This window comes from Xiphias gladius, chromosome 20, assembly GCF_016859285.1.
Source record: "Xiphias gladius isolate SHS-SW01 ecotype Sanya breed wild chromosome 20, ASM1685928v1, whole genome shotgun sequence".
NCBI lineage: Eukaryota > Metazoa > Chordata > Actinopteri > Istiophoriformes > Xiphiidae > Xiphias > Xiphias gladius.
Genome location: NC_053419.1, coordinates 14,387,498 through 14,412,009, shown reverse-complemented (window position 1 = coordinate 14,412,009; position 24,512 = coordinate 14,387,498). Strand labels below are relative to the sequence as shown.

The 24,512-nt window shown below is 40.7% G+C and overlaps 3 protein-coding genes across 9 annotated transcripts; 1 reads left to right on the top strand and 2 right to left on the bottom strand.

The window, feature by feature from the left end:
- Positions 1-213: 213 nt before the first annotated feature.
- On the bottom strand, positions 214-4,105 carry LOC120806356 (ADP-ribosylation factor-like protein 3). Of its 3 annotated transcripts, none has more exons than XM_040157415.1 (6): positions 3,891-4,097; positions 2,621-2,764; positions 2,314-2,430; positions 2,117-2,167; positions 1,700-1,885; positions 214-597 (listed from the first exon to the last, which is right to left on the bottom strand). In XM_040157415.1, the coding sequence occupies exons 1-6, from the start codon at positions 3,891-3,893 to the stop codon at positions 550-552; spliced, it is 549 nt and encodes a 182-aa protein (XP_040013349.1). In that variant the 5' UTR covers positions 3,894-4,097; the 3' UTR covers positions 214-549. The 3 variants fall into 3 exon arrangements, with proteins under 3 accessions (XP_040013349.1, XP_040013351.1, XP_040013350.1); XM_040157416.1 differs by lacking the exon at positions 214-597 and adding an exon at positions 631-779 and having other exon boundaries at positions 3,891-4,105; XM_040157417.1 differs by lacking the exon at positions 2,117-2,167 and having other exon boundaries at positions 3,891-4,104.
- A 985-nt stretch (positions 4,106-5,090) lies between these two features.
- wbp1 (WW domain binding protein 1) lies at positions 5,091-15,439 on the top strand. 2 transcript variants are annotated; one of them, XM_040157582.1, is made up of 4 exons: positions 5,091-5,342; positions 6,396-6,498; positions 7,005-7,172; positions 9,407-15,439. In XM_040157582.1, the coding sequence occupies exons 1-4, from the start codon at positions 5,280-5,282 to the stop codon at positions 9,940-9,942; spliced, it is 870 nt and encodes a 289-aa protein (XP_040013516.1). In that variant the 5' UTR covers positions 5,091-5,279; the 3' UTR covers positions 9,943-15,439. The 2 variants fall into 2 exon arrangements, with proteins under 2 accessions (XP_040013516.1, XP_040013517.1); XM_040157583.1 differs by lacking the exon at positions 5,091-5,342 and adding an exon at positions 5,371-5,484.
- On the bottom strand, positions 15,433-24,512 carry lman2la (lectin, mannose-binding 2-like a). 4 transcript variants are annotated; one of them, XM_040157578.1, is made up of 10 exons: positions 24,421-24,512; positions 22,564-22,913; positions 21,990-22,108; positions 21,390-21,507; positions 21,213-21,295; positions 21,049-21,081; positions 20,031-20,192; positions 19,113-19,227; positions 17,956-18,081; positions 15,433-17,769 (listed from the first exon to the last, which is right to left on the bottom strand). In XM_040157578.1, exons 2-10 carry the CDS (start codon positions 22,853-22,855, stop codon positions 17,627-17,629), a joined length of 1,191 nt encoding a protein of 396 aa, XP_040013512.1. In that variant the 5' UTR covers positions 22,856-22,913; positions 24,421-24,512; the 3' UTR covers positions 15,433-17,626. The 4 variants fall into 4 exon arrangements, with proteins under 4 accessions (XP_040013512.1, XP_040013515.1, XP_040013514.1 ...); XM_040157579.1 differs by lacking the exon at positions 21,049-21,081 and having other exon boundaries at positions 17,627-17,769; XM_040157581.1 differs by lacking the exons at positions 21,990-22,108; positions 22,564-22,913; positions 24,421-24,512 and adding an exon at positions 21,958-21,981.

Here is a 24,512-nt window from a genome sequence, read left to right as displayed (position 1 = left end):
GGCTATTGAGCATACAGTATTGAGTAAAAGAAAAGTAGGTGATTATGAATGAACAAATCAAATATGGCACAGGATGTCACATCACTGATGGAAAGTAGAGAATTTAAAAATTGTGCATTAGGCTGAGAGACAATGCTAGTGCAAGGCTGCCCTCTAGCTTTGACTAGGGAGACTCACAGTCATATATCACTTCTCAGTCATAAAACCACCACACAAAATACCGAATGTTTATTCAAACAGTCAGTGTCCACATACCCACACATTAAAAGTACCACATTACAAGAACAATGTATGCAGAAACAGCAGTTGGAATAAAATAGTATTTGTACAGTATATACAACTCAAGATATGCATTGACAGGGCTAAGAGGTTAATGTGTGCAATGACTGCATTGACAATTTCTTCTCAATGTTTTTCATAATGCCAAGACGTGATAGTCATTAAAATAAAAAACACAATCTGTCACCCTCTGGTCCTTGACATAAAATGACTGGATAGGTCAAATGTAAAGTGCAACTGCAATTCTTCACGGATCTTTTGCTTCCTGAATTATTTCTTATGAAATCTTATATTTCTGCAAACCCAGGTCATGCCATCCTGGAAAAACAATCAAACAAACAAACAAAATAAAAAATGAGTGAGATGAAATTGATGTGAGCCTAGAAGTGGGTTTACAAACATGTCTAAGAGTGATATTTTTTTGCTGTATGAACATCCTCTTCTGCTGTGGTCTACTGGTAATTTGTTATCTTCTTCCATTTAAGAGATGAAGAAGACAACTGCAACATAACCTGCATGGAGTCAGTGTCTTTGCCCCCTGATTAATACTTACCAGAAAAATTAGGCATGAAATCACAGCAAAATGATCATGTATAATATGTTGACCAGCAGTATTAATCATGCTTTAAATACACTTGCTGTGGATGGTGATGACGTGGTCATTAAAAGCTGAACCATTTGAGTACATATGGTGAAGATACAGCAGCAAAGCCTCTTTAGTCGTTAGAAAGATGATAACATGCTTAACTTCAGACCTCCAATCTGAGTAATCTTATAAATAGTATGTATAGTTCCAGCAGGGAGAAGTGCCCTGCTTCAGGACATTATAATTCTGTGTGTACGGCAAACTTTAATTTATTGTACACCCAGAGTCAGCTGAATACTAAAGAAAAAAAACTGCAGGATTGCTGATGGCTTAGTTAGTTAACATTTGTGGCCAACTTGTTTGCTTATAAGCAAATATTTGTCAAAAAATTAGTTAGTAAGTGAGCTTAAAAGTGACATGTACAAGTTATGGTGACATTCTTACCATTTACTGCTGCTTTTATATTTATAAACAGTGTTGCAGAATACTGCTGCCAGTAGTTACAAAATATATAATCATGAGTGTTTAGGGTTAAATCTATTTAGTTGAATTTTGGGATTGCAAATGTACACACTACAGATGGAAAATAGAAATACTGATTACTTGGTCTGTCCTATACACAGTAAAAGGGCTTTTGTCACCGTAGGTGAAATCCTCCCCTTTGTCAATTTGTGGAACTGTCACTATGTAAATCTGAGTAAAGTAGTCAATGAAAATATTCTGTGATATCGCAAACTGACTGCAAAGCTGGCGCCCCTCTGCAGCGCTCCCTGTAGCCTCAGCCCTCGCTAGTTAATGCATGTTGCCTGTTTGCAGACGTGTGTTTGCATTCACCTGAACTCCCTCAGCAGTGACTGCTGAGCAGGCCTGGACCTGCCACATGCGATCCCGGATAGTGTGCAGATTGAGACTCTCTGCCAGCTCGGAGGCTGGGGTGGCTGTCATCAGGTCCTGCTTGTTGGCAAAGATTAGCAGCGGCACGGCAGCAAGCTTCTCCTCCTCCAGCAACTCAGCCAGCTCCTGGAGGAACAGACACACATGTGTAATCAGTAACATAATTAACTCTCTGAGTCAGAAAATCTAATAATTCAAGTGACGTTCGGCTTTAATTGCATTTAACATTATCAGAAAACATTGTTAAAATGAGAATTTAGAGGCTGTAATTGACAATGAAAATAATTTCCAACCTTCAAAATGTTCTGTACTAACTATATATACACTTCTTTAAAGAAAATGTAAATTGCATCTCACCAGACTCGTCTCTTCAAACCTTTTCCTGTCTGAGCTGTCAATCACATAGATCTGCAAGCAATGCAGTCATAGATCTTAACAAACTGATAATAACGTATATAAAATACTATATTTTGAGGACTTCTATCTGTGGATATTGAATCTATTTACTTCTGGTGATTGTAACAAGCAGCTCAAATACATCAAACAGAACCTACCAGCACATCTGTGTTCTCAAAATAGTTCCTCCAGTAGGGGCGGATTTTGCGCTGACCTCCAATGTCCCAGACATTCAACTTGAAGCCAGAGGACTGAACACTCTTTATATTGAATCCCTGTTCAAAGACAACATGGATGCCTAATGCTTTATTTAATACTTGTAGCAGGTCATTTGGACATGGAAATGTGTCTGACTAAAAAGCTAAAATGAAGAAAAATATCTGTGTAAAGATATCTGAGTGTAAAGATCTCCACAGGGTGTGTGTCATAGCTACTAGATGTGTAGGAGTGTATGCATATTAGTACTTGAGTGGGGGTGATGTGGCTAATATCTTCAGCTGACAGCTGTTTCAGCAGAGTGGTCTTGCCAGCGTTGTCCAGACCTAACAACAGCAAGCGCACCTCCTGTTCTGGAGACTGCTTCAGCCTCCGAAGAATGGACAACAGGCCCTGCAGGTGGATCAGAGTACAAGTTAGAGGTGATGAGCTTCAGCAGCAGTTTCCAAGAAGGCAGAACATAGGGAAACCTGCAAGCATTTTCTCACTGTATTGTCACAGAGTCATGGCCTTAGCCGTATCAGGTAAAGGCTTGAATAAGATGCTGATCGGCGCCCTGTGCAATCTGCCAGGCCAGCCCGGTGGTGAGGTTTGGCAGAAGAACAAAATGGAGCACGTCCAAGGGGGTTAAACACTCACCCTACAGCAAGAATCATCTTTAGTGTGAGCTGTTAGCCGCTTGCAATGACCTACACATGTAGTTGGCCAAAAGCTCTTATTGGTCAGCCAAGATTAGGCATGTGCACAACAGTGAGTGGCTTGTGTCCAGAAGGTGGTAAGGAAGGCTTTGGCTCAAGCTATTTACCTCGCAGTGTGTTCTGTTAGGATCAAAATGCTGTCACTGCACTGTGCGACCTGTAACATATGTACTGTATCCAAACTAGAATCAAAGGATGTTCAACAGATTGTCAACAGAAAAATCGATACATATAGAAATATTTTCAGCACATTTCGGTGCACATATTTATTTCACAGTCTTATAACTCACTTGTTCTCCTTGGCTTTTTCTTGATTTTATAACTTTATCTTTTGTGGTTTTACACTCTGTATTCTTGGTTTATGTACGGCCTCCTTCGTCTTCCTTTCTCTCTCTTGTCTTTTTTCCTGTAATACACTTTGTAACTTCTGCTTTGAAAAGGGGTATATAGATAAAATCTGCTTGCTTGCCTGCACCAGAAGAAAGTCTGATTCGTTATATTAAAACTACTACAACCTTGCCGAACCAGACATTTGTGCATTGGTTAAAATGCAGAAATACAGATAAATATTTTCACTGACGACCAATATCATCAGCCTCAGTATTAACCTATTGTTGACATTTTTCTGACACTAAAAACTTTCTGAAACCTAAAGCGGTGTGTTATCTATGACAACTAGGTGCCCCATTCACTGGCAACTACTGTTAGCCAGATTTAGCTAGCAGTTTACAGAATCACACACATTTCCAGAAAATGCAGCTTATCTATCATTTCATATTGTAATTGCGAGGCTGCTATGACAGCGAATTGCGTTAACTCACCATGTTTCCCCCGACGCTGTTGGTGTTTCTGGCCCGTGGTCAGGCTGAGTGGATTAACGTCTCCCTGACCACGTTTCTCGAGCGAACAGCTGGCTCGTTCTGTTGCCAGGGGAAACCGTGACGTCAACGTAAACAACGTGACAGCTGGGCGTCTCTGGCACGACGCCGAATTAAAAAACTGACGCCCGAAAATGCACCATGCAAAACCTGACCCTAAACTTACCTGTCGGATTTCCCCACAAACACAGAAAGGACAAACTTAATTTTGCTTCGTCTCTTTGATTTGATTAGGACTGCAACTAAGGATTATTCATTAATCTATTGATCCCCTGATTTTTTTTTTCAAATTTTCAATTAATCATCTAAAAATTGACTGAAAATAGTGAAAAATACATTTTATAATTTCCCACAGGCCAAGCTGTTGTCTCCAAATCTCCTTTTCCGCCTGATCAACAGTCAACAAAATCCAAAGATATTGTGTTTAGTATCCTTTGTGATAAAGAAAAGCAAGCAAAATATCCCTTTTGACAAGATACAAACCGCAAATATTTGGAATTTTTGCTTTTTGAAAAATTCGAAAACGTTTATTCGATTATTAAACTAGTTGCCGATAAATGTTCTGTTGATCCACTAATCGTTGAAGCTCTAATATAAGTTTTTACTGTTTACTTGGGTTTTAGTTTTGATTTGTTGTTTTTATGTTTGCCTTTTGTACAGCACTTCATCACTGATTGTGACAAGTGCTGTATAGGCTAAATTAACTTTATTAATATTACATTATCATAAGAAGTACAATGGAAGCAACATGTTCTTGATGAAGTGCAATTTTACTATATAATTTCTAGATGCGTGTTAAAATACATTCGATAAAATCCGTATTTCCCTGTTATGTTATTCCAAATTTAGATGCCGCAAGCTGATGAAAGCTAAACTGATCTTAAAATTTTATTTGTTAAATCACTCGGCATTTGACTGAGATCATCGCATTTTGACTTTTATGATAAATGTGAGAAATGCTGACCCAAGAAAGTGCCAACGTTATCTTATAATCAAATAACGATTAATGGAATTATTTACTATGAAAATAATTGCGTGCATCGAGGTTCGTAACATTTGTGCGTGGTAATCTTTCGCCTTGAACTTGAACCTGTGTTATATGAAACCGTCTTTTCACACACGTATCCACAGCGCCCTCTACAGTTCGGCTGCCGCCTCCGCTTCATAATACTAAACAGCGCTGTTTCTGACTCAAGGAGCAGCGAAACATGTCTGAGTGCGACGGGCAGAACCGTTAAATAGCAACAGCCACCTGCAGTCACCTCGACAGTTCGTCAATTCGACCGACTGCTATATGATTCCCGTCGCGTTAACGGCCGACAACCCAGGAAGATGCGGCAGAAAGCACTGGGATCCATTGTAGGTCTTCTTTGTACCGGGACCTGTCTGGTGCAGGTAAGCCACCGCTAGCGCTCCCGGGGTCGGCGGACGGTTCTAGACGAGGCCGCTGTTCCTGGGCTGGGTTAAGGCCTTCTGTCGATCCCTTTTGTCTCCTCCACAAAGGAAACTGGGCACGGTTAACTGCTGTGTACCGAAGGTGACGTCAGTTGGTCAAAGTTTTTATTTATATTTCGACAGTTAACTTACTGGAAGATTTAGGGCGTAACTCGAAAAGCTACGAGGATGTGTTTTCTTACCACTATTTTATAGTTTGAATCAAGGGTATCAAGATTAACGCTAGCCGTTGCTAACTGGTACCCGGCAAATTGACGTGTTTATTCATAGTTCTCGATATTGGATGGCCAGACAGGGCAGTCAGCCTGCGTTTGTCCAGTTTGCTTTCCGGATAAAATCACTATTTTTTAACGGTCGTTTAAAAAATAGTTGAGAGCGATATGGACCCTCACAATTGTTCTTCAGCAGTTATCTACATATTTACACTGACAGGTCGACAGTGTAACAGTAGCGTCCGTTCTTTTAATACCGATAGCTCTCAAAACCTATTTGGACTCATTTAAACATAACCGAACGTCTTTAAATTAAAGGCCCTGGGTAAGACGTTTTGGCGCTCTGATCATTTTAAAAGGCCACTGGACTCTGCCTTGTTTTGGTTACTCGGTTGGACTCCCTTGTACCGTTTTACCCAACCCGCTCCCTTTTGGTGACTTTATTTCATAATGCTGTCTGTACTATTTTGATATGTGTTTTAATTGTACTGCACCGCGGGCAGCTTTCAGTTCTAGCCTTTCCTAGGTATCCCAACTAGTTAACATCTGATTTTATCTCTTAAGTATATTTACTCGTATAAATACAAGTGTTACAGTACAGAAAATTGGCGCAGAAATGTGCAAACACAATAAGTGACACTGAACTGACAAATGGCAAAGGCTAAATAGATCCTAGAGATAGGCCAGCGGAACCATAGCTTTCTGTGCATTTTCTTGTTTACTTGTGTGATTGAGTATTGACTCAGACAGTCACTTTGTGTACCTCTTGTGTGTGTTTAAGGCGAAGGAGTTCTGTTTTGGGGTAAACAATGAACAGTACCGCTGTGAGATGGGGTACTGCTGTGGAGAGACAGAGTGTTGCACCTACTACTATGAACTCTGGTGTAAGTACAATTGGTTTTTCTTTTTTCCCCCAACTCTTCATTCAGATAAATCAAATACTATGTGTATACCCTCCCTATTGAGATTTAACTCTCAAGATTGGTTTTCTTTGATGTGGATTCTTTCATTCTCGAATCAGTTTCAGTTAACTACTATGTAGGTGTCAAATTAAAATGCACCAACAATACTGAAAAGTAGAAATGAATTGGGCCTTCAATTAGAGATTGCTTTGTTATGATACATGAAGCCCAATACTAAATTAATTACAGAAAAGAATGTTTTTATATTGATGAATACTTAACCTTTTTTCTTATGCTTAAAATAATATTTATCTTATGACACCAAATGGAATTTGTTGCAGTAAAATATAACACCTAACTGCACCCTTTACTCCTCATCATTGAGTCACCACATTTTCCTTGTTTAGAGTCTGGCAAAGCGCTGGTTAGTTAGATCAGTTATGATGAGATGATGACAAGATTACATTGAGTCTGCCCCCCCCTCCTAGGGTTCTGGTTAGTATGGACCCTGATCATCATGCTGAGTTGCTGCTGTGCCTACCGACACCGGAGGGTTAAGATGCGCCTGCAGCAGGAGCAACGTCAACGTGAGATCAGCCTCATGGCCTACCAAGGAGCCTCAAGCTCCTTCATTTCCCCTCCACCACTCAGTCTAAGTGAGTTGTCTTTCTGTTTGCTATGGGGACATTAGAGATTCCTTCCAGAATTCAACCATGAATATACTCTATATATCATTTTTCTATTACTTTGCAATTCCATATTCTGTGTCATCTTGCAGCTTTATGTGTAGGCTGTGACAGTTGTTTTAGCGTCCACTGCATCAGCTGGAGAGAGCACCCTCAGATCGATATGCTGAATACAGATAAGGATCCACAAACCAGATAATGTTTTCTACAGAAACTTCCTCTAGTACTTCCTTTGGGTTCATCATGTCCTCCTGGACCTGCCTAAAGATTCAGTTTCTCCTGGGTTTGCCCTGAGGTCTCCCCTGATTCGGTGCAGAGCTGCAGCTCGATACCAAGGTCATCTTGGACAACTTTATTCCTCTACCTTTTAGACAAATTGAGACTAGTATTCTTGGGGGCTTCATGTTAGCAGTTTGTTTGCACAACATTATTCTTTTGGGTACTACTCAAAGCTTATGTCCATAGGTAAGGGTCAGGTCTTACACAGTATCTGCATTACAGTAACCTGACCCACAAGATTTGTCTTCAGACCCACAAGATTGCTGAACTGTACTCGGAGCAGCTGTTCCTTTTACTGAGAGAGTTGTTACGTTAGATTTGGAGGAGCTGGTTCCTGTCCAAATCTAGCCACACTCAGCTGCAAATTGCCTGAATGTATAATGGAGGACATGGTCTGATGCAGCTAGAAGGACACCAGACAGCGGAGATGCCACCCTAATGTCAGTGGTCACTCCAGACCTCCGCTGAAACTTGATATCGTGTCCACTGATGTGACAAACAGGAGTGGGTAAAGGTGCACACTTGTCAGAGTCTGAGGCCCACAGTGTACATGCTTGACTTAATGTCAAGTATGTGAACACAACTCTGACTGGGAGCGTACACAGACAGTGACTCACACAGAGACCCTGGTAACATTTACTCTTGTAGGTTGTCCTACAGGATGTCATGGGGAATATAGTGATAAGACATTTCTAAATACTCTGTGGTTATTTTTTTTAAGGCTTTCTTAGACATGTCCTCCAATATAGCAACCTTAACCCAGTAACCGTGACGTGCACATGTTAACCCTCCTTTTAAATTCATCTTCATTTAAAAGGTATCTTCATAGATTATATTCTTGTCACACTACCCATGTCTACTACTATGGTAGTATGAAATGCTATTTTGTGAAATTCCGATTCTGTGTCTTCAGAAATTGATCAACAAATCAAGGTGTAATCATCTGTGGGATTGTCGTTTACTTAAGGTTTAATTTTGAATCCCAATGAGTGCTGTCAGGGGTGGTTAGATTAGGATTTGAGAAATGAGAGAGGCTGATCCTTAGTTGGAACACGAAAATGTAGCCCATGATATATCAGATTAGCCATTAATGAAGCCATTGCATAACCTCCATCCCTCTCTTCTACTTGTGCAATGTTAGAAATCCCCAGCAAACGAAGCCACATCATTTGTAAAACACATTTTAGATATTTAACTGACGCACTTTGCTATGAAGACTTGCAATTTGTGCAAAACTAGAGATCCTGACTGAAGTAAGAGATTTAGTCAGGAGATAATGCATTAATATCGTCTGTACAGAACAATAACAAATCCGCGCAAAGTTGTAAAATATGTCAGTGGCTAGTTGTTGTTGTTACTGTCTGTCCTTTTTATTTTAGAGAAAATAACACACTGGGTCTGGGGCAATATTAAAGCTTCAGTCACCAAAGTATATAAGTGTTTTTGGGGTCACTTGTGAAATTGATTGGCCTTTACAACACCATGTTAAAATAATCAGCATGAATGTAGGGCTGCAACTAACCATTATTATCATTATTCAACAGCCTTTCAGTTATTTTCTTGATTAATTCATTCATCAATTGTTCCATAAAACAACATCGCAATTTCCTAAAGCTCAAGTTGACTTCTTCAAACTGATTGTTTTGTGCGACCAGCAGTCCAATACCAAAAGATATTTGGATTAATATTATAGATAATACGAAAAGCAGCACATATTAACACTTGAGAAGCTGGAACCAGTGAGCTTTTGACATTTAAACTTTAAAAATATGACTTAATTGATTCTCAGTATAGTTTTTATTAATTTTTCTGTTGACCAACTAATCAATCAAACAACCAGTTGTTGCAGCTCTGCATGGATGTACGACTCTCTTTATGGGGATGATTGTTGGAAAGCTAAAGCTTGTGTATTTGCTGACTTTCAGGGTTCTGGAACGACTGCAAGCTTCCTGACTATGAAGAGGTGGTAGGCCACCCCCCGACACCACCCCCTCCTTACTCTGAAAACCCTCCTGAGACTGCTCCAGCGCTCCCTCCACAACTGCGCCAGCAAGACGCTGCCTCAGTGCCACAACCCCTGGCGGAGGCAGACCCAAGGTTGAACAGTCAGGCCACAGGCTCCTCATCAGAACAGGAAGCAGTTTCCATGCTGATCCAAGCACAGTGTCTGGAAGAGGAGAATGCAGAGGCTTCATTGACGGCGGCAGAGGAAGATGAGGAGCTTGTCACTCGGCGTCGGCATGTGACCGGCGATTCAGGGATTGAGGTCTGCGTTTGCCAGCTAGACGTAGACGAGGGCTCGGGGCTAGAGGAGGAGAGCGACGAGGAGCACAGAATGTGCAAGGTCACCGGCGGGGACTGCTGCCCCGGGCATCAGCAGCAAACCTTCAGACAGAAGGAGCACACCTCTGAGTTGCCCAGCCAGACCGCCAGCACCAGCACTGGAGACCACATGGTGTGATCCAGAGCGTAACAGAGGCATGACGTTAAGATGATGATGATGATGATAACTAATCTTTAATGGCTCCTGATTAGGAAAGATGAATAACACATTATGTGGACAGACTCCTGGCTTAATTTTTTTTTGCTTTGCTTTTCCTTAGTGGGAAAAACCAGCAAACACACATTGATGCACCATTTGGTATTTTTTTTCTTAGTGTTAAGTGACAGAATGTCATTGGATAGTGAGAAGGCAGCAATAGATTGTGACTGAAATCAGAATTGACTGTTTCCCTTGTTCCTACCCTATCCTTGAGCTCTGCTGTCATGTTTCCGTTTCTGTCTCACCACTCTGCTTGGTCAGAACATTTCCGGCCATCCTTCCATCTGACATTTTACCTCTGGTGGGATGGTCAGTAAGGAGCATACCAACACGGTCAACAACATTTCCCCCTGTCCCCACAGTGACTAAGCAGAAGAATCAAAAACAAACCTCTTGAAAACTTAAGATAATACTGGATAAATTGAGATGAACACACATTTTGTTTTCCCCAAAGCTACATGCGTGTGAGAGTGTGTGTGCGCGCTGTGAAAGCTAGGGTACAGCTGCAGAGTGATGTCAGCTCTGAGGTCATGGCAACCAGCATCTGGTGTCCTCTGGTCTCCTCTGGTCTGTGGGATGTTTCGCATCTAGATTGGGGGCAGACTAAACACTCACAAATAACAGAGGCAGGGACAGGAAAGAGCTGAGTTTTTTTGTTTTGTCTCTGGGTTTTAAATGTCATACATGCAGCACTTTTTCCTTTTTAATATCCATACTGTGGTCTGTGGTCAGTTAGCATAGCTGAAAGTACGGAGTGATCAGCTTTGTATGATTTATTGATTGTGTGCATGTGACCTCCCTATTCTGGATTCTGAATGCATTTAATTGATAGTAATTGCCAAAAGGGCTATTTTTTTTTTTTTTTTTAATTCAATGAGAAGCCTATGTTAGCATTACGTCAGAGTGAGTGTACTGCTCAGAATATAGTTTGGATGTTAATAACAAAGGATGTACTTGCTCTTGTTCCTTCATTTCATACCCAGCTGTGCTTCAGTAAATGCCACTGGTGTCATTAATTGCAACAAAGCTCCTTATGGGGGCTGCTAGAGTGCGTACTAGTGAGTGGATGTTTTAGTGCATTCGGGAACGGTTGTGTGTGTGTGTGTGTATCTTTAAAGTGCTGTAGTATCTGGTTGAAATACCTACTCAGCAGTAAGGCGGATTAACAATTAAAGCACTGTTTTTTGCATGAGGCATGAATTTCTGTGTTTATATTGGAGTTGATTAGCATTTTCGAGCCGTTGTGCTACTTGCTTTGCTCATCTGTTTGTCAAAATGATAATGAGCAACAGTAGCTACACAAGTCCTTACCTAAATATTTGGTTAAAGAAATGGACTGAGGTTTAAGTTGAGATGCCCTGGATCCAGTTTCAGTGTGTTGTCACAACTGTGTGAGCCACGCTATGCTGCTTTGCAGTGTTGGTAGCTATTTAGCTGGTGCTGTCTCTGCTCTCTTTGGCCTCTATAGCTCTTGGCAGTGTGAGGGATTTGCAGTGGTATTTTCCATTGGCAGCAGAGGGCGGGTGCATCAGAAAGTTTAGGGGGATGCAGGCTCTGTCTGCAGTCTAGTCAGTGATGGCATAGCGGCATAATCTATTGTGATTAACTGCATCCCTCTCTGCCTTGCATGTTGCTTGCCTAGTATACTGTACAGTATGTATTCAAAGCATATTAGTTGAATTGGGTGTTGTCAGGTAGGAATACGACAGCAAAATAAAACTTTTAACTTTGTTACAAGATAAAAGTCTGTGCAAGACAAGCAGTAATTGATAAGTCAGTAAATGTTTCATTGAGAATTTATTTTGGAACAACGTTCAATAACTTTTTATTTGTCTCCTCTGATACTGTGTGGAAAAAATGGGCACAGTGTAAAGACTCAGGTCAGTCATTCTGCTTCACAGCACACACGCTCAAGGTACTGCCCCTGATTGGTCTATATCACAGTAACAATGTAAAACTCAATGTTGCGATATTCCATGATCTAAATGAATTCATCAAAGGTAAAAATGCCCCAAACAGTCTCTAAGAGTCTCTTGGCTGAATTAGCAATTTAAACTTCCAACTGTTACAAACATGTACTGTGGCTTTTTTTTTTAGTTTTTTTTTTTTAATGTAGCTATTAACCATACATTCCCATCCGGCAAAGTAGGGAGTAAATGCTAACATTTCATGCTTGTTGGATATATTTATTCAGACACTGAAATTGCTTGGCATGTCTCTTTATTTTCAGCACTGATTGAACTCTGACAAGGACACGTTTAGGAAATTCTTGGCCTCTTAACAGGACTTGACACTGGGTTCTGCACATAAATGTGTATAATTTTGGGAGCCATGCAGCCCAGCGGCCCATGGAACAGTTTCCTTTTTCCTCCAACTAGCAGCAGCCCAGAGCGCCGTTCTGGTCATGGTTGTGTTTCTTGTTTCTGTGTTCTACCATTTGACCTACTTACTGTTGTGGCTAAAACATGGGAAAACAATAGAAGTGGGTCAGTGCAACGAATATGTGAATATAGACTGAAACAAAATGAATGCACAGCTGCCTAAGGCTTAAATTGAAAGTCAATTTAATTTCATGTTCATTAATTAGGTCAATCAAACATGCTGTTAGCCAGTTTTGCAAGCACTAGTGTTAGGTTTGCACTTCTTGTGTTCCATAGTTGAGCAGGTGCGTAAATATGAAACCATACTAACATGACAATGACCTTTTCTGAGAAGCTGTTACACTGTGAGCATGACTGCACACCCATTAGCAGAAGTAATATAAGGCATTTTTTGACCAAAACACCTCAAGCTGCCTTGCTGCATTTCTAGAGAGCAAATGTCTTGTTTATGGAATTGCACAATAAAAATATAGCCTCTGTATGCGGAAACAGATGTGCTACTGCCTTATTAAAGTAGGTGTAGTTAAGTGGGTTTGCTCTGGATTTCTTTTGAACGGTAATATTCGTGTTGTTCCAGGCATGATTGCTTCAGAGCAGGGGAGTGTTTTTGTAACAACAGAAAATAGCAGCTGAGCTTGTCCTGAGAAAGTATGCTCGCTTTGTGAGACAAGGATGTGGTTTATAAACAGTATAAGGCCACAAGATTTAAACTGTAACATGTTCTGTGGAGTTTTACTTACATTGATTCTGAGGGGCGGTTGTGTTGAATTTAAAATACTGTGTGTCTAGTTAGTTGTGGCACTGATGGAATTTGTCAAGACCAGATTGTTGAGTTTGTGCTCACTCTGTTTTTGTTCCATAGATCTGGTTGCAATTAGTCTGTGAACGTAACTGTTTTGAAAGCATGAGGAAAAATAAGTTAAAAAAAAATATTCTCATTTATGTTTTCTATGGTCTCTTTGTGATACATCCTATTGTGTTTTGCAATTGGAGTACAAAAATGAACTCCGACAACAGATTGCTTTGTGACCTTTTTGCTAACATGCAGTTTTGCTTATTTGTATACATATGTAGACAAAATAACATGGGAGGGGGGTGAGAAATGAGGGATAGATGGTTCTCTTTTGCATGAGTGAACTGGAGGTGCGTAGTTTTCCCATTGCCAAACAAATCCTATGCCTCCCTGGTTTTCACGATTACCGAGATTAAGGGCTATATCAGTGATCAACCGGACATCCATCCATCCATCCATCCATTTTATTGAGTAATTTGTCTGCTCTGTGCTGTTCATGTAAAGCAACAGTTGCCGAGATCCAACATCTGAACATGGTCAGAAATTTGCAGTGTGAACATGGTCAGTGTTTGGATGTGGATGTCCTTAAATGTTGTGGCGGAGCTCATATTTAACAATAGCTGATTGTAAATGACCATGTATGTTTGTTTTATAGGCTCTTACTTTGCCTTTTTGGTTTTGTCAACCTCAACAGAGTTGCGTGATGTGACACCCCCCCCCCTTCCCTGCCCAATGAGAATGATTTTTCTTATGTAATTAGTTGCATGCGTGGTTGTGACAGGAGTTTTTGCTTTGGTCCGTTGGGTCTTTGTGGACCATGACTCCACCCTCCACTAGGCTCTGTCTTGGTAACAGAAACTGTAGCCAACGCTGTAGCTGATTGTTTTTCGCAGCTGCACCACTCTGCATGTGGACCCTTGGTAACAGGAGGGCACATCCACCCGTGCAGAAGTGTCGACAGAATAATCTACCAAAGTCGCTGCCATCTCCACGCTACACGGATCATCGTTGTTTTCACCGCTCTGTGTGTGTGTGTGTGTGTGTGTGTGTGTGTGTGTGTGTGTGTGTGTGTGTGTGGTTGTTGGCATGACAACGGCCGGTCTGGTTTCCCACTCTCAGGGTCGTCTTTAACAAGCAGTGCTTGAGTTTTAAATTAACACATTTTTGACCCAACAGTCTCATAAAGCCAAAGCAGTTGTTTCATGGTTATTGTCTGGCTTTATTTACCATTACACATCTCTATAGTGTATTGTACTTTACTCAACTAGGCTATGCAAAAACATAAACCTCCTGTTATATGCTGCGATTCCTTTTCTCACTTTTTCTATCATTTATCTGTGGGCACCAATACAAGCAATATAACTCTCAGTACTTGTGGCACTGCACTGTACTGTAATCTACTTTGGTTGGTCTGTGTACATATTAAAAAAAAACAAACAAAAAACTTATGAAAAAAAATAGACTTGTAATGCTACTACAATGATGTAGTGAGTATGTGTGCTTCAGTGTCAGCTGAGGGGCTTTGGATTTAAAAGCCATTATACTTTATATATTATTTTTTCCCTCTTTTTGACTTTTTCCTGTCTGCCTCCTCCACCACTAACGCTTTCTACTCCTGACTTATGAATAAACCACATTATTCAGTTGTATAAGCCGAAGGAAAATGTTGAATATATTATTTTTGTTGGATGAATTCTTATTTGATATCTTTGGCCTGTTCTGAAACTTTTCCATCCCTCATATGTTGCACTAATATAATGTGTTGGGTTTCTCAGTTTTAACAACAGCTTTCTCCTTTTTCCATTTAATATTTAACTGTTGCCTTCTAATCCAGTTATTATGACACCGTCAATTTCTAAAATTTTATATATTATGCATATGAAAGACCTCAACATGGAACACAGTCAGCTTACATTAGACCAGCACACAGGAATGATACAGGAATGACTTGTTGACCCCACAACACTGAACTTGTGAAAGCAAAAATATCCCCATTATCAGTGATTGTTTCTGTCAAGCAACCTGGAACCTGAACTTTATATCTCAACCACAGATAATACCAAACAGATGGAGTTGCCCCAGTTGAGCTATGTGGTTTTTTTTTTTCTTTTTGGCCAAAATGAGAAACACCCTAGTTTGAGAAGGAAGCAGGCATCTACAAACACACCAGACTCTTTCTACATTGTTTTCCCAATAACTTTAAACAAGCCAAAATGAGTGAAGTGAAAAAAGGAAAAAAAAATAAAAAATTAAAGCACTGAATTACAGATAAAAATGCTTTGGTTTTAGCAAGAAGTCTGCTGTGTACTCTTTGGGTCATCATTTGTATTTTATTTTTTTAATAAAAAAAAACATTGGCACACAACTGACTGACTCTTGCCATTTCTTCAATCCAGTCCTCTGAATGAATCAATTTGACCACAAGCAGCCATTTGCAGGACCCTGGCTTGCTGATTTAAACTTTTGTAAAAACTGTGGGGAAAAAAAAAAAACTTGAGTGCTCAAAGAAAGATAGACCTTGAGCACAGAGTGAAAATGGTGCCCCCCCTAGGCATGTGACAAAGCTGAAATATTGATCTGGAGGACTGTCACAACAGCTGTGTGAGAGGCACATCAGGCAGTTAGTCTAAATTATTGATGGGATGTTATGTTATCCAAAAATGAGGATAACACACAACCTCTTGTCCCAACACACTGAAAGTTCAAAAAGTCATGATCATGAGGTTTCTGTCGTGCAATGCTCTAGGAATACATTTGAAAAAGGTGGCTTATTCTTATACTTTTTCCTCTGTGCTCCAGCCAGTAACATGAGCATTTCACTTATAAATGTTGAACAGTTAATTACAGGAAGTACTATCTGTATGTTACTGTCATGTACATAACCCACCTGAACACCCAGAGGTCATAAACAATGTCAGGGTAGGTCTGTTTGGTCTTTTACGAGGCAATGCAAATAGTTCTGGACAAAGAAACGAGACAAGAAATGGTTATAAAAAAGATTTTTGGGTCACTGGATGGATACATGAGGCACACAGTTTTCAAATGAAACAACAAACAGCAGATTATAAATAAAGTAGGACGGCTGTCTAAGAGGCTACATGAAATAAAGTCCTTATACATTGAACAATCAAAAAAAGCACCACATAAAAGATAATATGATGTTGACATGAGGCCTGGATTCATATCCATAACATATAGAAGAAGATGGCGCTGAGTCAACAACAGCAAGCCAGCACCTACAGTAGATTCATAAGAGGCAGCCTGAGGCCAAGCCGGTATGTTTGGTGGCTTCGCTTCAAAAAACATATACTGTATGACACGCTTAACAGAAAAACAGAGGTGATGTTTTTACATATAACACAAGAAACTCAAACAAAAGGTCACCCTAGTATTCAATGTGCAGAAAAAAAGTGTCCGCTACAGGGAAAATAGACTGTCCTGATAAACGAGTAGTCATTAAAATTCTATTTAACCACGCCCAATCCTCCTTCAGTGCAAAGGTTCTTTTCCAAAATTTAAATGTATCTTGTTTAAAATATCTTGAGAAGAATTTGCTGTAAGCTGATCCAAGAAATTTGATCCATTTTCTCAAATACATATAGTAAATCAGGGGAAACGAGAACTGCTAAAACATAAGTGAGATAAATAATTTTGTGAAAACCAGTATTGATAAAAAATAAAAATATCATTTAATTGAAGTTAAAGATTTACCTGAAACACCTAAATTTTTGCCACCAGCACATGCACCAATGAGATAGAGGTCAAATGTCTCACATGCTGTACAAAAACACATAAAAAGGTAAAGTATAATGTAAACAAAAAACAGTGGTAGCCTAGACGATTCAGAAAAAATAACCTCAACGAATGTCATGCATACTACAGCAATTACAGGATAAGAATATACTATATATAGGTTACACAGTCAAAATGATTGAGTACGGAGCCCTGAGAGGCTTTTCTAATTCAAAGAAGAGTATAGATGCATCTTTATTTAGAGTAGGAACACGTCAGATACTTACACATTTATATTTCTCAAACCAATATAATCAAACTCAGTGAAGTAAAAATTAGTTCATATTCGTCAAATAAGGTAACGGAAAATAAAATGTAGCTGCTCAAAAGAAGTAGTGTAATATAGTGTACTGCTAGTCTGCTGTGCAGAGGTGGAGACGATAAGGCCGAGTTGGTGTGTGTCAGGCAGGGGCTGAAGAGGAAGTGTAAAATAAAGTCCTACTGCTTCATGACTACCAATGGCTACGTTTGGAGAGTGGCTTTTTATAGCAGGTGATACATCGACTCCATCTCCTGGCAGGATAAAACGAGCTACTGCGCTCTACTGGCCGACAGCAGCATCTCACTTTTGTGCAGTTGGGTCCACGGACCGCAGTAGTTACCACAATCACCATCTACCTTTCTGTCCCCCTCTTCCTCAGTAGAAGCGCTTGCGTCGGCTCTCGTTCCAGTGGCCGTATACCACCAGGCCAATGACGATGAGGAAGATACAACCCAGCATAGAGAAGAGCACGGTGAAGAAAATGGCTATTCCGCTCATCCCTTCTTCACTCTGGCCCACTGGAGGAGAAGAAACCGAAGTAAGAAAGAGGGTGGATGGACGGAAGGCGGCGAAGGTGAGAAGAGATGGAGGAAAGAGTGACAAGCAGGGAAAAGACAGAAGAGAGCGGAAGAGAGAGACTTAAGTTGACTGGGGATTCACCAATAATGTGTGTGTGTGTGTCTGTGTGTGTCTCTCTCTCTTACATCTGAGTAGGTCCAAGTTATCTACACTGGGTATGGTTATTTCATCTTCCTCCTCCTCCTCCTCTTCCTTCTGACTCCGCAACACCGTCAGTTGGTAGAGTTTCAGGGAAATTATATCATGGTTATCTGTAGAGAACCAGGAAATGTGATTACATTTAGAGAACAAGAAAAGTCTTTTCACTTAGAGGTTATTATATGTGATGAAAGGGTCTCAGGCTTTCAGTGCAAATGTTCATAGAGGAAAAACAAAAGCATCGCATTAGTTCAGGCAGGGAGACTTTTCAGCTACATCTAACTGTATAACCATTTGCTATGAATGGTACATTCCCTGTCTAAAGTGTCTCTGACTGAAGTGGTTATATCAGTAACGTGTAAAATATTTTATTTTCATGAATGAGCTGTCTCCTTCCTTATGATTGCATGTGTTTTGATGTTTAGCTGACTGAGCTATATTCTACATTCTTCATTTATCACCGAGTATACAGTCCGATGACTTAAATGATCAATTTCCTCAGTTTTAATCCTACCTCTAAGTATTTTGCATAGTATGACGAAATACATTATACATACAGTATATACACCAATTCTCTTGTCAGTCATCTCTGTGTCTTGTGCAATGCTCGGTTTTTACCCCCCAAAATCAATGATGCAAACACAATCACGCTTCGTTTAAGATTTAGATAAAACAGACTTTCAAAATAGGAAAGATAACAATTAGACTCTGGGGGAAGAAAAAAAAGAATCACTGAATTATTGAGAAGTGTAGTGGTACATATACACAACACCGAGGCTGGGAGATATACTTTAGATAATGATAAATATCACAAAAACCAAAGGGCCTTCGATTGATAATTACAAGTAGTATCTCACAAAACCTGTTTATGTAAAAATATTTATTTTTCAAATTGTCTCTTTGAGTCGCATCACATCTGCACAACGGCAGATTAATCGCATTCACACATCATATTCAAATATTTCTGAGAAACTGATTATAAAAATATAAATGCGGATTGACGGTATACCAAGCACTGGTACGGTAGGTAAGCATATCAGTCTGACGAGTTCAGAGAGCCGAGGGTAAAAATAGTCCGAGTGGCGCTTGAAGTGCAACAGTCACCGCTACCTGGGAGCTGTTTGGGATGGTGAAAGCTGTGTACCTGAGAGATCTCCAGTGATGGCTGTAGCGCCAAAATAATAGCCTTGGGGCAGCCGCACCCCAGGTAGGTCCAGGCAGTCCCTCCACTCGTGCTGCCCGTCGATATCTATCATCACCTGAAGAAAGGAGGCGATCAGGAAGCTGCAGTGACTATTACGGTTGAAGGTCACGGAATTAAAAAAAAATCTGTTCCCAAAACCAGGTTCACTGACTTGTCTGAATAGTTTTGTAAGTAAAGCCTAGGAATGGATTCGATTGTATACAATTATTATGAGTTTTACTCACAAAACTTATGTGGATAATTCAGTGATCCTGCTTCTTTGAAACAGACCCTAAACAATGGGGGTGAGTTTTACAGTATAAACATGCTGCTGCCCACGCTCTAAAGCTCTGAGCCCTTAGTTTCCATTTATTTCGATCTTAGGTTCACTAATAGAAGTTATTACGTAATTCAATACTGCATTTTCTATGACAAAACTCAGCTGCTTTTTCCTTATTTTTCCTCGCAATAACTTGTTGCATTTAACAATCTTTCCCTTTTTGGAAAATAACTATCTCAGATTGAAGACGCAGGAAAGGCTGCTTTCATTGTCGCCGCCTATAAATCAAAACATATATAAATAATTGTCTGTAGCTGCTTTAACAGAGCCTGGATTCTAATGGGTTATTATTCTGATCTGGTAGTGTCTGTTCTTGTTACATTATTTTATTTTACATTTTAACAGTAAAAAGCTGTAAAAGAGCATGAGTGCTCAGCCAACCTACCCTTTATAAATATCGGTTAAATAAATATTAGCTGCTCAAACTCAGCCCACCCAGTTAATAATAACAAGAGGCTGGACAGCTGAGGACACGAGGAGGTGTCTGCATGAGCTAAGCAGTGTTATTAAGGTACATTATTGAAGACAGTCTCTCTCACCGTGAGCCTGCGGCGGATGTATCGGATGAAGAGGAAGGTGTCGTGTTTCAGGTTGCGCACCATGGCGTTACAGCCACCCAGCTCCGTGGGCCGACCGTCCCGCTCGTGGTCGTAGCTGATGCTGCCGTTCCCCACCATGGCCAGAACGAAGGGGAAGATCCTCTTGTGGCGACGGTAGGAGAGGGGAGAGATGGGGAAAATTAAATTAGTCCATCATCATATACAGCATTGATGGTGATTTTCACATGGCAAGTGGGCCGCTCCCACCTGGGAGCCAAACCTGGAGTCATGCAGAAACTTTTTGACAGGAATGCCATGCAAACTGGGGAGGTTTCTATTCAAAATCTTATAAAGGAGATCTTATATAAAGGAGAAGTAGCCTGATAATGGGAAGTACTGCCATTTTATTTCAATTCACTGTTTAATTTGCTGAAAAAAAATCTGCGATATGGGCGGCAATTCAAACAACAAGAACCAGGCTACAGAAAAAGCCCTACTGTTTATTTTTTTTAAGATTAAATACAGGACAATGATGGTTTGCAATTAGGACATGCAGGCTTTGTAGAAGACTGCATAAAGAAAAGTTCCTGCTCATTACTCCGAATCTTAAAAACTCATGTTTACAAACCTGCATTAACTGTTTCACTTACGCCTTTTTTGCAGGACTATTTACATTAAATATGCGTGGGCAATATATATGTAGTTTTTGACTTGTTAGATTTTAAAACCATTTTTTGAAATTTATGTTACTCTGATTAAGACCCAACAACAACAACAACCACACAGCAACCATGCAGGGATGGAAAAAGAAACACACACACACACACACACACACACACACACACACACACACACACACACACACACACACACACACACACACGGCACAGACCTCATACAGTATCGTTTCAAACATAAGGATGTGTTTTCAGACAGAGAAGCATGCTTAAGGGCCAGAGGAGGCTGTATAATGAGGTTAGACACGGGGTTGGGGGGAACTGTTCCAAAGACTGGTTACCTGTGTGCGCGGAGTGTATCTCTTCTTCTGCGCCTGTCTCCAAATGGTTGCACAGAAGAACAGAAATACAGCCCCTTTACACAAATCTGCGTGAGCACTCGTCCGTCAACCCTACTTTACTTTCACAGGAGAGGTGAGGTCTAAGCAGTGCTGCTGCAACATACCTCTATGTGTTTCTCCTCATTGGGATACGTGTCCACAAACACACCCAAGCCAGTGAAGTTGTCCATATTTCCGAATACAGGACCTGTGAAAGAATATGACGGCGGAGTGTTAATAATATGTAAAAATGAGTTTCCTTTGAGAGATAAGAAGTAAGGCTGGGTAAATGTAGACTTTACCTTTCTGCATGCGTTCCTTAGTGTACCAAATGGCCAGCCCGTCACCGTTCAGGTTCTTCTTGCCTTGCCCGTGAATCTTAAAGTGCACCTGCATCTCCCAGTCCTTCAGGTGGCACGGCTAGAGACACAAACAAGATCGGTAAAGCCAGTGAGATACATTGTAATCACTGCAAACTGCAATCCAACATTTCATCAGCATAAAATGAATCCCCAACTATTTTGATAATCAATTAATAATTTGGGCCATTTTTCAAGCAAAAACGCCAAAGATTCAGCTTGAGAAATTTCAAGATTTGTTGCTCTTCCTTGAAACAAACTGAGCAAACCGGTTATGCTTGAGTTTTTTTTGGCTGTTTGTCACACAAAACAAGTGATATGAAGACTTCACCGTAGGATCGGGGAAATTATAATGGGCATTTTTCACAATGTTCTGACATTTTGTAGACAAAGCAATGAATGGTGACTCGTGCAAATAGTCAGGAGATTCATGGACAGTGAAAATAATTGGAGGTTGCAGCCCTGAACACAAGGCCCCAACGCTCACGATGCAGCGTACTGCGGTTTTTACCTGCACCCGCAGATGTACGGTTTAATACTCACGACGCGGCTCCACACTGCCCCCTGCCTGCTCTGCATGTCAGGTGTGAGGCGCACCTGGTCGGTGGTTACCATGGCGTCCCCCATCAGCTCCCAGTGGGAGGAGCCTGAGGAGCCCACGCCTGGGCACACAAACGTAGGTTACCATCGTTACTGAGAGAGAGAGAGAGAGCTGACACAGCACAATGCACCCGAGTAGAGCCCGGCGTCACAGCGGCCCCGCTTTGTCCCCATCAACGAAACGTCTCTTTTGCGTGGGAGAAAAAAAGTAGACGCAACGAGGGTCTTCAATGGAGCACGGTATGTGCGGTTCTTAACGTGGTTTACATGACACCGTGACGCCCTTTTTTTGGTTTAATGTCACAGCGGTAAGATTTAGCGGAGGCACGCAAACGTTTACATGAACAGTTACTAGAGGAAACAGAGCTCAGGCACAGATGTTTTTTGTTTGTCTGTTTGTTTTTGTTTTTGTTTTTTTTTAACCCATACATGCATTAATCTGGAAACGTCCGTCCCTCGCCCCTCAGCTTGTCCCCGTGAGCCAGTATTACAGTCACCGTTATATCGGGTGGGATACCTTGGTAGGGCTTGGAGAGGGAGTGCTCCCGCTTCAGAAACTCTTCCATTTCGTGCTCGTCGTCGGCGAAACACCGGCCGACAGTGAGAATAAGAAGAGCGAAAGTCCAGCATGATTTAAACGGCATCGTCTTCCCTCTGGAAATTAAACCGGATGGAGATTTGGACTCCCTGTAATTGCTCTTGCGCTTGCTGCTGCAACTGCTGCTGCTGCTGCTGGCGGCGGCCATCGTAGAGCAAAACCCATCCCACCGAATCGTCAGCTTCCACGGTGTTGCATGGCTCGTCACCATTGGTCCGTTTGATTGTCAGTCAGAATGCATGCTTTTTATTGGTGGTTTTAGTCAATGGCTAAGGTAAAAAAAAAAAAAAAAAATAAAAAGAAATTGATTTATTTAATTGGATGTGTGCAACTGTAGCAGATCCGTAATGGGCTGTATTATGAAATTGTAATAATCTTAATCCTAACACCAATCATGGAATTCCTTAGGAAACCAGAGCAGAGCAGACAACCTTTTCTATATATTTCTGAAACACCCATGCCCCAGACGCTTTCAACCTTATATGCACGAAAGGCTGAGAGCTTACCTGGAAAACTGCATATTTAAAAATTAACCATTACTCAGAGAAAATGTGTCCTGAGGCCCTTGTGATGTAGCTGGAATCTGCAGAGGCATCGTATAGTAACAATACATTATCCTTCTTTTTCCATGTTTCAATTTACAAACTTTACCAACAGATCTGTTATGAATTTCTCAGTGTGTTCCTTTAAACACAGGATCCAAGACATCTTATTTGGGTCTACTGTATGTACTCTGTGCCAAAAAGTTGTGCAAATCTGTGGTATGGAAAGTATGGAAGTTATAACAAAATAGTGTGCTGCTAAGTAGATGGTAGATCTTTTTGTTGTAATTCTGTCTCTGCTGATCAACCAGTTCTTTATCACTTAAAAAAATAAAATGCGGTGTCTCCCTAGAGAGCCATGTCTACTTTCTATGCCTTTCATTTAGGCTATTCCTCTAACCTGTCTCCTAACGGTTTTGTCAGCTACTACTTAGCCTGCACTGCACCTACAACTACAATAGGACTCCAGAAAGACCCATAAGGGGCCCCTGGTGCAAAACTGAACTGTGGCCTGCCACCCTCTTTGCATTGTGTATGTATCTGATTGCCTTAAAATACCAAAATCAGTTACAGAGCACATAATAGACTAAACATGGCAGTGCCATTATGTTTTGCACAGAGCCCCCAAAAACTACAACAAGAACTGCCTGGAAAGCAGTATTGATTCTGAGTGGATCATCCTGGTGAAATACAGTAAATGGAACTGAATTGGTGGACGGTGCTTCTTTGTGTTTACTGTGTGTTTGTTTGTGTTAACTGAATTAAATGCAACTTTATTTAGGAATATGCATAGTATCAAAACTAGATTTTTACACAAGGCACCCTGACAAGAAAGGTCATTGAGAAACAGGTAAAAATGCAGTTTATATTGTGCTATAATGCACACCCTTCACCCACACAGTTGCCCATTTAGTAATGCAGCCTCGCCCATATGGGTGCTTTTACACAGGTGGTCCTTCTGTTTTGGTTTGCTTTTTCCTTTGCTTATTGAATAAGCCACATAAAACTAAAAAAGACACCTGTAGTATGATAATATGATATAGGAAAAGAAATTCCCACATAGTTTAGGCCCAAAAAAAAATTAATTACCATCAGTCATTCAAACATTTTCATTGTCACTGAAAAGGTGAAGGATGTGATTATTTTCCTTGTAAATACATAAAGATAAATGTTAAAAAATGAAAATACTACTGATGGGGTGTGTGCGCGTGTGTGTGTGCGTGTGTGTTTTTACGTCTCTGCAGCCAGTTGGATGGTGTGGTTGAAATCACGCCCCTTTCACCGTCCCTGCCGTGTCCGGGCTATCCCACACGCTGCCACCGAGTT